At 37.6% G+C, this 13,685-nt stretch overlaps 1 protein-coding gene across 1 annotated transcript; it reads right to left on the reverse strand.

Moving 5' to 3' along the window:
- Nucleotides 1-853: 853 nt before the first annotated feature.
- LOC129245902 (dynactin subunit 2) lies at nucleotides 854-2,601 on the reverse strand. The gene is made up of 4 exons (XM_054884340.1): nucleotides 2,410-2,601; nucleotides 1,796-2,279; nucleotides 1,275-1,715; nucleotides 854-1,207 (listed from the first exon to the last, which is right to left on the reverse strand). Exons 1-4 carry the CDS (start codon nucleotides 2,443-2,445, stop codon nucleotides 1,023-1,025), a joined length of 1,146 nt encoding a protein of 381 aa, XP_054740315.1. The 5' UTR covers nucleotides 2,446-2,601; the 3' UTR covers nucleotides 854-1,022.
- Between the last annotated feature and the right edge of the window lie 11,084 nt (nucleotides 2,602-13,685).

The raw sequence follows: 13,685 nt of genomic DNA on the forward strand, positions 1-13,685 counted from the left end.
ATTTCTGACGAATCTTTTTAGTCTCTTGGTTATTCCCCTCAATCCTATGTATTGTTGTTGTTAATATAAGGAGTACTGAGAGACACTTACGACAAAGATCCGTTGTTGTTGTTGTTGTTGTAGCAGCAATACTAAACCCTGCCAGTGTAGTGTAAATCACCGTTCGTCTTCGTCTAACTCAACTAAAGGTAGGCCCAGGAAACTTGCTGTATTATTGTAGTATTGCTGATACAACAACAACAACAAATATACGTTCTGGTATTCCGCTCAGTCTTTGAGCCACTGAGCATCTTTTGTAGCCTACTTATGTAATGTATTCTCATTAAATTCTCAGGAAAATATTTTCCAAGATTTTTTCAACTGATTTTACTGAACGCCGTGCAGTGGTAGAGCAAGTGTTCAGAACGCCTGTTCCACCGCAGATGCCACATTACTCATTTCACTAGGCATTTCTTAAAAAGATACTATTCGGTTAAGTATCTTATTCTGATTTTCATTGATTGACTCCTGAGCAGTTTTGGCCGAGTTTAACAAACTTCATTTTCTTGACATCCGTTCAATTTCCATAGGCAGTAGAGGTAAGCTGCTAAAATATAAATGCTGCTGAATTGACAGTCCCTGTGGTAGCGTACACTTGAATTTTGTGGTATTGTATACGAGCAAGTTTTCTTGTTTATAATTTCTTTTCGCCGCTCTGCATAAGCCACTTCGTTAAATAAATTAGACTGCTAAACAGCCAGCATCAACCCAGCCGTGCTCATTTTTTATAACAGCGCTGCAGACACTTCGTTTTCAAAAGCATTTTATGTTTTATTCATTTAATATATAAACATTTTGCAGCATTATGCTTTTAAAGCAAAAACTAAAAAAAAAACGCAGCCAAACTTGAAATTTAAAAATACAAATTACAATACTTGCATTACTGAGAATATGTCAGCAAATTATATAAGTTAATTTCTCTTTTAACCATAAATAGTTGCTTCAGTGAGTAGATCTGTGAATGCGCCGCTTAGCGGCATTTTCTACTTCTTGCCCGTAATCGTCTGCACGCGCTGCTCCACTTTTGCCACTTCCTTGTTGATTGTTTCTAGATTTTGTGCGAATGTTTCTTGCACTGAATGTAGCAGTTCTTTGTTGCTCACCAGGCTGGTTGTAATTGTAGTTTGTTTCTCCTCAATTTCAGCAATGATTTTAGCAAAGTTCATAGCTGTGAAAGTAAAATGAAACATGTATTTTGTTTTATCATTTTAATTATATTTCCCACTGAAACTTACCGTATTTGTGCAAAGATTCAAGCGCCTGCATGCGCTCAATAATGTCTGGTAGTATTTCTGCTACAGGTTCTGTGCGCTTCGCAATGTCATAGAGTTCGGTCACTTTCTGATCACGTTTCGCATCTTCAGCAGAGCCACTCGATTTCTCGGCAATGGCATCCATTTTACCTGCCAGTGTACCGAGTCGTGTTTCAATGAGATCCAGCTTATCGACTTGTAGCAAAGCCGCTTTTGTGCTGAGTTGATGCACCGCCTCAAATACGTTTGAAGTGTTCGTTATGGCTGTAAGGCGACTGAGTTTCTCCGGTTGCGCGCCTATTGCCTGTTCCAACTGATGCAAACGATGTTCCAGCTTAGCGATGCGAGCAGAGGCGGCTAAATCAGTGCCTGGCGTAGGTATGGCGGTAAGTAGACCAGATTTTTTGAACTCTTCCACTTGACCTGGACAATGTGCGTGACAGTACATTGAAATGAGAGTTAAAAAATGTTTTTGTTTTAAATACTAATCATTTCAATCTCACCAATTAATTGCTTCACTTCTTTATCTGCCGCTTTCGGTACTTGCTCGTTGCCCAATACCTGCTCCAAGCGCAATGAATCCAACACTTTCTTAGCCGTTGCTATGACAGTTGCCACCGCATCGTATGACTCCTTTTCCTCTTGTGCAATCTTACGATCCACTTGAAGCGCCGCCACCTCATCCATCAGTTCGTTCATTTCGCACTGCAGACGTCGGCATTTCTGCACTGGTGTCTCCTTTTCACCCAGGCCGACTAGCTCATATTCACCAGAGCGCGCATCATAGCCTTTGCATAGGCGACGTCCAATGCGATCCGAAAAGTCGACGCTGCCATCAAGTGTGGCGCCACGGAAGCGATTGTAAGAATCGCGAGTAGAGATGTGCAGACGCTCGATAGCCTCATTTTCGGGCTCCTCTTCATAGTAGTCAGAAGTATCTGGTTCGGCATTGTCGGGCGTCTCATACACGTCGGGTTGGTCATAAGCCTAAAATGAAGTAAAGATGCAAAATAGAACTGATTAAGGTGGGGTTTCAGCTGGTACCAACAAGCAAAGTCGCCTGCTGCATGAGTCAGGTTTATTGGATTTTCTACGTTGGCACTGGTAGTGTACTCACAATCCCGGGTAAGTTCTCGAATTTTGGATCCGCCATTATTGTAGGCAGTGTTGCGATTTTCAGCAAGGAAACCCGTAATTTTTATATTTTGCTGCGAATAAATTCCAGAGAAGCTTAGCGTAAAAAATTTTCACTTCACATACAAAACCAATACAAATGTGTAGTGCAACAACAATATTGGATTAGAGAAATGTCAGAAATGATGTCATATGCGCAGTCGCTCGGTTGCCAGATCAAAAAAATCATTCGTTCTTAAACTTTAACACGAAGGTACCATTTTCGTTATTTCTCATTTTATTCAAAAATAATGAATTTTCGCGCGTCTATTATATTATTAACACGTTCACGCCGGCGCGTACCACCTGTGGCCCGCACAAGATTGCTTTATTAAACGGTACCTATGAGATGAGATGCCATAAACGACTACCCTTATGAAAAAATTTCGTTTTATGACCTGCAATCGCTTCCGATAGAGCGAAAAGATTGCCGTCTGTGGGCGAAGACCATGAATAACAGCGCCGGCGGGAACGTGTTAAGGGGGATTCTGCTGTTTCCGTGGCGCCGCAATCTGACGACGGATTCTTATAGAACTCGACAAAAGAAAACGAAATGAATGAGTAAAATTTTTTGATATCTCGCTTAGTTTTCGAGATATTGAATAAAAAAGGTCTCAAAATGCCCTTTGGAACTTCACTATAATTTGCCACATTACACTATATATTTTTTAACACTAAAATTCACGAAATATACACTCACACGCGTGTTTTTACTTATTTTTATCCTTATATTCAAATTCTTTTTATTAAAATAAAAGGCAAATGCATTTGTCCATACAGTCACTTTCCAATTTTAAACGCGAATACGAAGAAGATTGGAATGACAACAGTATGGTGTTGCCGGATGCCTGCAAATGAAACAAAAATATGAACAAAAATTAAGTATTTAAGTTTAGTGTTAATGTTGGGGATGGGGGTTATTGTGCCTCCTTACTACACTCACGCATGTGACGTTTTAATTCTGGGTTCAATGGTTTTAACACGGAAAGAAGTTCTACGCCAAAATACTGTGGATTGCGTAGCCGGAGTTGGACTGATGAGGGTTATTTTTTTGAAGCGCGGCCGAAGGCCGCCTACGCGAAAAGGAGTTCTACGCAAAAATACTGTGTTAATTAATTTAATTTTAATTACTTTATTATTTTTTGAGATACGCTTAATATCATTGTTTTTAAGTTTGAATGAGTTGTATGTTTTTATTTTCAAAATTATTTCTCAACTTAAAATTAGAGCAAAAACTACTGCAGTTTTACAATGAACCTTCTACTGAACATATCTGCATACGAACTTCGTTTTTATTTCAGGTGTATGGCAACACCAACTTTTCGCTAAATTAGAGAACTTTAACATTAAATTACTTGAAAACTAAGCGAGATATCAAAAAATTTTACTTCTTCATTTCGTTTTCTTTTGTCGAGTTCTATAAGAATCCGCCATTAAATTGTGGCGCCACGGAAACAGCAGTATTGTCTTATTAAGTTTAAGTTAACAAAACAAAAATCTAGATTTTCTTCAATGTACATATATGAGTTCAATTCAATTTTTTAATAAGTACAGTTAGTAAAAGTAAATAAATAAAAATAAAATATCAATGATTGGCGCGCGCACATCTGTTGCGTGTTTGACCGAGCTTCTCCTCCTATTTATGATGTGCGTCTTGCTATTTTTACTCAATTGGAGGGACCTACAGTTTAAGGTAGACTCTAAACGGCAGATACGAGTAGTTTTTCATGGCAGAAATACATTCAGAGGTTTGCCATTGCCTGCCTAGGGACGACCGCTATTAGAACTTTACTATTTTTCTATTATATTACTAAGTTTAACTTAACAAACAATTTCCAGTTTCTTGTTCATTAAAACTCTTATTAATTATAAGTTAATAATAAGTGCTGTAAGTAAAGTATGTGTATATAAAAACAAATTAAGTTGATAAATTAGGGCCTTGAACTGATAATTTTATCAAAAATTTACTCGAAGGCCGTTTAAATTAAAACAACAATAATTTCACAAAATAAGCAGAAAAGTAGTGCAAGGAGAATGCACGCAACCGTTCTCTATTGCCTCAGGAGCTAAACAAGTAGCTGCCCTCCCAACGCTGATATTTAACGTGGTGCTACATCCAATACTAAACGCAATATACCCGAATGGAAGCGTCTCCAACAAGCCATTTCAAATGTGTGCATTTGCTATACTATGATATAATAATAATAGAAAATCTGGAGGAGAGAATACATTTAGCTGGACCGATTATTAATGCAGAAAAAACTAAATAATATATAATATATTGTTCGATCCAATGATCTGGAGTGTGGGGCATACACATTCCAATGTGCTTGGGCATTACATTATCAGTCAACCAAGGCATGTCGGTAGCAATCAATGACAGAATACGGGCAGCCAACAGAGCATATGATGCTAATCTAAAATTGCACAGCTCTAAAATATTATCGCGTGAGCAAAAATTATGAATGTATAAAGCGACCATGTATAAATACGACCTGTGAACTATGGACGCTGAAAGCTGACGAGACAAAACAGCTAATGTGCTTTGAAAGAAGAGTGCTCCAAAGATCTATGGTCCGCTTAGACTTGCATATGGCACTTATCGCATTAGGCACAATCCCCAACTGTAAGACAAGTCTCAACGACTTAGATGTCTGAGACATGTGGCTAGATTGTCAAGGGAGCGATCAACGAGAAAGGCACTAGATCTGCGCCCAATTGGATAAAGAAAAAGGGGATCTTAGGAAAAAGGGCATGCAATGTTGGGGGTAGGTAGGAAGGTAGGTAAGATGGCAAGAGTACCCCAGGTACACTACAAGTAGCACTTACGTGCCGTTTTGATACCATAAAGTGGACCACTACCTGTGAAAGGATTAAGTTAGGAGATAAGCCCGTCTACAGCCATCCAGTGCTGTTGATGTAGCGAAGGAGAGAAAAGGGATCTAGGCTGGAGAATTTCATCAAGTCATCCCCAAAGGGGACGCTGAGGAATCTCAAGCGCCTAGCCGCCAAGGCCGGACATCTGCAGAGAAAGTGTTCCACAGTCTCTTTCTCTGCAGGATCCCCACAGCTTCTGCAATGGGGGTTGTACGGAATTCCAAGCTTCTCCGCGTGAGTGCCGATCACCCAGTGGCCAGTGATCACCGCAATGAGTTTGGAAATTGAATGGCGGGGAGTTCCCATCACCTTAAGCGTTCTGTTTATGTCATATTGAGGCCATAGTGCTTTTGAAATGGCACACGATGAGACAGACCTCCATCTGTCTTGCGCCTTTCTTAGAAAGAAGTTGTGTAGTTTCCCTTTAACGACGGCCAAGGGGATGCCGATGTCTGAGAAGAGGGCAGCTGGATTTGGTTCTGCCGCCCCCTTCCTGGCAAGCTCATCGGCAATTTCATTTCCCTCTATATTCCTGTGCCCAGGAACCCAGATGAGGGAAATGTTTCCTGCACGTTCGAGGCGTTTAAGTTCCTCCTTGCAGGAGTTCACGAGAATAGAGCTGCAATTCGGCGACGACAGTGCCTTGATTGCAGCTTGGCTATCGGAAAAAATTTTAATGTCTCCCTCCCGGGGGAAGTGGCTGTAAATCGAGCTCGATGGCAAGAAGCTGTGAAGGAAGCAATGGTTCACCAAGGACTGTGACGCTAAGAAGAAGTAGAAGAAGAAGTATTTCAAGCAGAAAGTAACATTTTATAGAAAACGATATTAACGTACCAGTGTTGAAAAAATGTCGTACTTTTGGTACTATAGTGCCAAGTATGGCAACCCTGATCAGATGTTTTCTCAGGAATAGCGTGGAATAGAACAAAAGAGGGTGAGCGCTAATAAAAATTATTAAAATTGCTGCGAATCAAGGTGGCCTTGCTGCGAATGTATTCTGAATGTATCGCAACGTTGAAATAACCAGAGAACAAATAACGGCGGCAGGTTTCCAACTAAAAAATAATTTTGTTAGATATTACATTTTATTATAAGCCATTTTCTGAGCTTTTTTTTAACTAATAAACATAGAAAAATGAGGAAAGTTAATATTTTCCGTAAATCTGTGCCAGCTGATTGTTCGCTTGTCTGAGTACACTGAATATAAAAAAATACATACGAAAAATATAAAATAAATAAATAATGTAATTAAGGGGGAAAAATATAGGATCTTATTACTTTCAGCAGAATAAATAACTTATCCTTGGTGAGTTTGAATTTTTTAAACTCTGCGTTTGTCAGTCACCGTACTATGATACATGAAAAGAGTGGTGTATTCATGGTGATGTCGCTTGAATAGAGAGTAGAAAAAGGAGGAATTTAAAATGCAATTGAGCGGTACAGATTTAAAAAATTTAATTCAAGAACTCTTTCTTAAAACAATATAAAGAAAACTCCGCCGGTTGCTACTGTCGAACATTTTACTTTTTACATACATACATATATATGCATGTGCTAAGGCACATTAAACAGGTAGCAGCAACTTAATTTTTTTTTTATTTCGACTCTAAATTGTCAATTTTGTTTTTAAGCTATAGCCTAGACAGACAGTGGCGTTAATCGGAATTAAAGGCATAATGCGGAATTATCTCAAGATTGACAACTAGACTTCATTCTCATAAATTAAGCGGATTAGGGGAATTTTCGATGGCAACATCGCCGAAAAATGGAACATAATAAAACTTTTGAAGAGAAGAACAAGAATGACTGTATGCAAAAAAGGCGAATTGAGTACTATGGGTGCGCCCAAGGTGGATAAATTCGCATTGGTTGCGCTTGTGGGAACACAGCTGAAAGTGTCGTACGGGAACACACCTATACCTATCCTTTTGGCCACACTGAATTCATTACTCATTTTTATTCATTATTCAATTTAATTTTAACGTCGTTATTCGTTCTAAGAAAGAGATGATTGGAGAAGCGTTCTTGCAAACGACAAGACATAAAAATTATAGTTCTTTCACAAGTTATATATATTATTCTTAACAGTCTTGAATTAAACATCACAAATAAAGAGTGTTAATATAAAATAAAAAGCATATGTGGGGGTTTTAGTCCCCCACACACTATTAAAAAACAGTTACTTTGTTTTTCGCGACTTTGACAAGCCTGACGTCAACTAAGTTCACAATACAAAACAAACGAACAAAACAAACAAAAGTAGGAAAAATTACATGTTTGTTAAAATTCAGTGAAATGCTTGGTGGCTTTATGTTATGTGAGATGTAAACTAATGAACACGAAATGCTGTGTCTTAAGTTATGAAAGCACAAATTAATATAAAACGAAAGGCGAATTCGGAAGGCGTAACCTGTTTCTCTATCATTCTTGGGATGCAAAGCTAATTTGCACTAATACGATGAAAGTTACATTAATTGTTTTGATTTGAGAAATAATAATTCAAGATTTGTTTATTTTTCAATACATAAATATTTCTAAATATCAGAGCAGCTAATAGCCATCTTTTACTGACAAAATTATTCATTAAGCAAATCAGCTGTTCACTAATCCGCATAACAACCGTCTGTCACACTACAATATTAATCAGAATTAACTGCCCCGGTAATCCCGATTATCGCTGCCGTTTGTCTAGGCTATTATTTATGATCCGATTCAGTTCATTCTGGAAGTATATTTTATCCACCCTTCCCCACATTTGTATACATCTTCTACTAAATGTGTCTTAAACAGATATGCAGAGTTTCGGAGTCTCCATTTGACATTTTTTTAACAAAATATATAGAGGTTGCAGCCTTGGGGTAAACATAAATCTTTTGCAAAGAAATTGATTCGAATGATGCTACTGTGGTCGAAAAGGCTTATTTATGGCCCTATTTCGTTCATATTTGCAATATATATTTTGTACTTATAAATAAAATATATGTACAGTTAGTAACAGAAGTAAGTATACACCGGACACGTTTTCAATTTTCCCCCCATCGATTCCTTCAAACAACCTAAGTTATAACAAAATTGTGTTTTATTTACATGAAAGAAATACAAAAATCATATTTAATCCAAATAATGCCAAAATTTTAAAAAGCAACCAAATTATAGCTTTTTATATTAAACTTTATAAAAATTCATGTCTCAAAAGTAAGTATACAGTTCATCATGTTATTATTTTTGTGAAATAAAACACATAATTAAAATCAAATCCTATTATTTGGGAGGATAACCATTAGACTTTACAATCGCTTTAAGTCGTGATGGCATTGATTTCACCAAGTTTTCAGTTGCAGCTGTTGGTATTTTATTCCATTCCTCTTGAAGGACGTTTTTCAGTTGTTCCTTATTTCTAGTCGAATGTTTACGTATTTTCCGCTTTAAATGTTCCCATAAATGTTCGATTGGGTTGGTATTCGGGGACTGCCACTAACAGCAACTCGTACAATGTTGGATGTGTGCTTGGGGTCATTATCCTGCTGGAAGATAAACGTTCCTCCACGGCCCAATTTCGTAGCGCTTTCTTTTCAAATACTTTTCAAAATATTTAAATAACCATATCAATCCATAACATTTTCGATAAATACCAAGTTTCCAACCCCGTTCGCAGCCATACATCCCCAAACTATCACAGAGCCCCTCCATGCTTCACAGGGTCGGTCATATTGTTTGGATCCAATTCCGCGTTAACTTTTCTCCAAACTTTTTCACGGTCATCAGATCCACAGATACTGAACTTACACTCATCAGAAAAAATGACTTGGTTCCAAAATGTTTGGTCAAATTTTTCATGATCTTTTGTGAATGAAATCTATTTACTCCGATTGACACTACTCAAGATGGGCTTTTTCCTAACATTGCGCCCATGATAACCAGCACTATGCAAAACCCGGCGAATAGTTTGGGTGCTAAATTGTTTTCCGGTCTCATTTCCAACTTCAGATTTCAATTTGGGGGCACTTATTTTGGGGTTCGTCCTGATTTTCCGTACGACTAAGCTTTTTTCTCTGGGACTTAAGAGCGGTGGACGCCCACAACGCTCTTTATTAGTGGTGCTTCCCGCACTTTTATATTTATTCACAATCTTTTGAACTGTAGTAAAACTCCTATCTATCAAACGACCGATTTCTCGCAATGATTACTGTTCCTTGTGATATTTTATAATTAGTTTTTCTAAATCATCAGAAAGCTCTTTTCCTCTTGGTGCCACTACTAAAAATGTCGCAAAAATTAATACAAAACGCATTCCCTAAATGTTTATACTCACTTCAATTATTTCCTTTTGATAGCTTTAACTTGTTTAATCAATACGTAAAAATAAATGTTATGCTAACTGAACAATCGTTTGCTGTATACGAGTACTAACTTTTGTGACATAAATTTCGCTAGCATCAAAGACAAAGCAAAGTGTGGATAACGGTACCTAAAATTTACAGCTAATTTAAGGCACATATGAAAGCTTATCCCAGTACACAATTAACATGTGTAAAATATTTTGATTACATATTAAGGAAAGCGTTAGCGTCAAACAATTCCATAAATCAGGCTCCTGTATACTTATTTATGTTACTAACTGTACTTACGCGTATAAAAATTGTTCACTTTAAAGCATATTCCACACAAAAATGTTAGAATAAAATATTACGCGGTCTGAGGTGCAAAAATGGGCGCAATTTTCCCAAGCCCTAATTGTAGTTAAGACGTTTGAGAGAAAGAGTGCCAGGTGAATCAGGTTTTGTGAACGAAAATGAAAAAATTATCTATGATAAAAAGTTAGGTTAGATTGATGTAAACAGGGACGATAATGCAAGGAAAAATAAAATAGTTTTTTATCAATCAAATTTCAACAAAGCGACTCCTACTATTACTACTGATTGCCAAATTCACTGAGAGCCGAGTAGCGGCGCTGTGATATGCTCAAACTTCTCTATTCTCTCAACCGCGTGTTCCACTAGCGGACTTTCAAAATAAACTTCCCTCACTGGTAGCGACTACCTTTACCTGCAATACATCTGCAGTAACCTGCAAGCTTAAATTTATGGTTGTTAAGGCGTTTATGGCCCTTTAAGCATTCAAAACACCTTTGATCTGTGCACAACTTGTTTGGCCCTTTATGGATCCACTATTTTATATACAACCAATGGAGCGCGTAAAGGTGAAAATAAATATTCCCGTCACTGAAAACCTTTTTCTATTTAATAAAAAGATATAAAAAAATACCAGTCCAACGGTTAGACGCGATAGAAGTGAAACCTTCCGTAAAACAAACTGAGAGAGAATGAGACGAAAGCAGCATTAGGAGCGGAATAATTATAGGTTCATTATAATATTGCTATAAAGTTCATATTTTATTTTCTTCATTTTATCATTATTCATCCTCAATGTTTTCAATTGAAACAAATGATACGAGTGGCTTATGATAGCTAAAATATGATACAAATGCTTTGGTTTCGATGTTGTCAACATATCTTTGAAATACCGCGTCAATTGTTGTTTATGATCGTGTTGTCGATTCAGTGCGATTGTTACACATTTTTAAATTGAATGTTGTATTGAGAATTAAAGGAACCGCTGTGTCCAATGCAAAATTTACGTTAAAATCGCCACTTAAAATCATTGGAACTTTATCGTAATCTTTTCTAAGTATCCGCAATACTTCTGGTGTATACTTTATTAAATTTTCGTGAATGAATTCCGTGATGCTATTTATTGATTGATTCGATGAAATATAAATTGCCACAATTAAAACTGTTTTTCCATTGCTCAATCTGGTTTCGCATGCACATATTTCTCCCACTTTAGAGAGCTGAACAGACAGTGATTCTAGTTGCTGTGCATTCAGATCTATCTGTGGAGTTACAATACGAGCACCGTCATTTTGATTGTGGTATACTGCAACACCGCCTGCAATTGCGGTAAATATTTAAAAATGAAAATATTTACGAATATAAAAATACGGACGCAATACAGCACACGCGATTGATATTATGAGCATTGTAACGCGTATATTACACAGACGTACTAACATACACACAAACATTCGTAGGACGCTTGGTCTGAGCAAGTATTAGGTAGTGTAGTATAGGTATACATAATGCCTTCTCGTTCACCGTGGCTCCGTAATTCGCAGGCGCGCACACATACGTACTAGCATACATACAAACATACATACGTATGACGCTTGAACTAAACACCAAAGCAATAATAGGCAGTGTAGTATACATACTACAATACTCACTATACTAGCGTGGCTCAGCAGTACGCAGCCACACACATATACGTATATCAACATGTAACGCTTCGTAGTGTCGCTTTTTCGTTTCATCGAGTCTCAAGTCACTCCCAACGATTCTAAAGAAGTTTTCACTTCAAAAAAATACAAAATGGATGATTAATTTTGCGCCACCATTGCCACTTTTCTGCCGCTATATTAAATACCTGCAGAGATCGTTCTCTGCTTATGTTCAATCATTATGTAATAAATATAAGGAGCTGTAATGCAAAGTTTCCAACCTCATAAAATTATGTTAACCAACAGCGTAACAGTGCAACAGTATTCAATTGTCTTTACGTATGTATGCATGTGTGTGTATCCAAAACGATATGCAGCTTGTTCATTTAATAACATCCAGTAGCTGTAGTTTTAACAGCATCGTTAGAGGGGGAAAAATGTTAGCTAAGCAGGAGCGGAGCGGCGCGAATATAAAAGGGAAGATAGGCAGATGCTCTGCGCTCGCTGTTTGGTTGCCACAAAAAGTAGGTAAATTACAGTCTAGGCTTTGTTGTTACTTCATTTCTTTTTTCAAATTCCTGTCGGCCTTCATGTCGCATTCTGCCAAAACATAAAACTACAACCACAATGTGACATCCTACCGCGTACAGCAGTTGGTCAGCCAAAGAACCTCGCAACCTGGCTGCCAGTGAACGCCTTCACCTAGCAATGACGCTCATTTAGCGCATCATTGTCAACGTTACCGCCATTGTTGTTGTGATGTTCATGCTGCCGCAGGGAAAATAAGGATAACGCGATGCATTTGAATAATGTCAAAGCGTTTACAACGCCAGCAGCAGCAGCAACGAACAACATCAGCGGTAGCGTCAACTGAAATTGCAACAACTATGCACTCAACTGGTTATACCAGGAAATGACGATAAAAGCATTAAAATGTTTTCTCTGGCTAGCGGCAATGTTTTTGCATGCCACCCCCCATTCCATGCTGACGTCACCACCTCCCTCCGTTAATAGATAGCTGCTGATTTGGCTTCACGTCGCTCACTTCGCGTCAACTCTACTTCCTCTGCTTTTTTGTATTTCGTCTTGTTTTTTGTATTCCTTGCGGCTGAAATTAAAATGTACTTTGTAATTTTGTCATTTCACTTTACGAGCGTGGGGAAATGCGACTGCTTGGTTGCCGTCGTTTGATGATAAGCTTTTGCGATTTTGCAAAAGCTTTTGGTGCCGGTTTGTTGCGTTTCATTTACGAGTGTTGCAAGGCGTTTAAGCGTAAAATTTGTATATAATCTTCATAATTATCTCTTCAGCTACTATTGAATAAATAGTTATTAGTTGGTAGTTGAATTGGCAGTTAACAAATTTTTGAATGAGTTGGCGAATAGAAAGTTCTGCAGTTTTCAAGGATAGCTTAGAAGGCAAGTAGTTTGAAATTATAATATAATAAAAGAATGAAAAGGAAAACGAAATTCGAGGATGAAGTAAACCTATATTTCTACTACAAAAATACTGCCAATTTTAAATTTAGTCCTTGAAAAGCTTTGAAGCCCTTTAAAAAACTGTACCAGGCCTGTTTGGTGCTAGTGAGGCTTTCTATCGTTTTTTTTTCCTGGCCCATTTTATCGTTTTTTTTCCTGGCTAAATTCTTTCAGTCGAAGCTTTATAGCTCCCCCACTTCTCCTATAATGTGCTTGAAATTTTGACACAAAATTACGAACGCGTTAATCTTTTTACATCTGTGAAAAACACAAAAATTGGTTGTAAAAAAAGCATCGGTAAAAGTAGCCTAAAGCCTCACTAATACCAAGCATTACCTGCTAACTTTTTTAACAAAAATTTTCATTTCTATGCTTTGGAATTTCCTCGGAAATAACAAGTAACTTTTCCAAGATGATTTCACAGGTTTATTAAGTAGCTGAAGATGGCTGACACAGGGCGAAATATAGACATCTTAAATCAGCTTCAATTATTGCTTCATGGGGGCTAGCAACCATTTTAAAATGGATTAAAGAAATCAGATCAGATTGACTATCAACCGGTTTCTGGTTATCAAGAAAAGTTGATTT

Source organism: Anastrepha obliqua, chromosome 4, assembly GCF_027943255.1.
Source record: "Anastrepha obliqua isolate idAnaObli1 chromosome 4, idAnaObli1_1.0, whole genome shotgun sequence".
In the NCBI taxonomy this organism is placed as follows: Eukaryota; Metazoa; Arthropoda; class Insecta; order Diptera; family Tephritidae; genus Anastrepha; species Anastrepha obliqua.

What these genes read in the sequence shown, in the direction of transcription:
- LOC129245902 (XM_054884340.1), bottom strand. Translation starts at nt 2,445, where the DNA reads ATGGCGGATCCAAAATTCGAGAACTTACCCGGGATT. An exon ending in TCGAGAACTTACCCGGGATT is followed by an intron (nt 2,280 to 2,409) that starts GTGAGTACACTA and finishes ACTTCATTTTAG; the next exon opens with GCTTATGACCAACCCGACGT. An exon ending in AGAAGTGAAGCAATTAATTG is followed by an intron (nt 1,716 to 1,795) that starts GTGAGATTGAAA and finishes CACATTGTCCAG; the next exon opens with GTCAAGTGGAAGAGTTCAAA.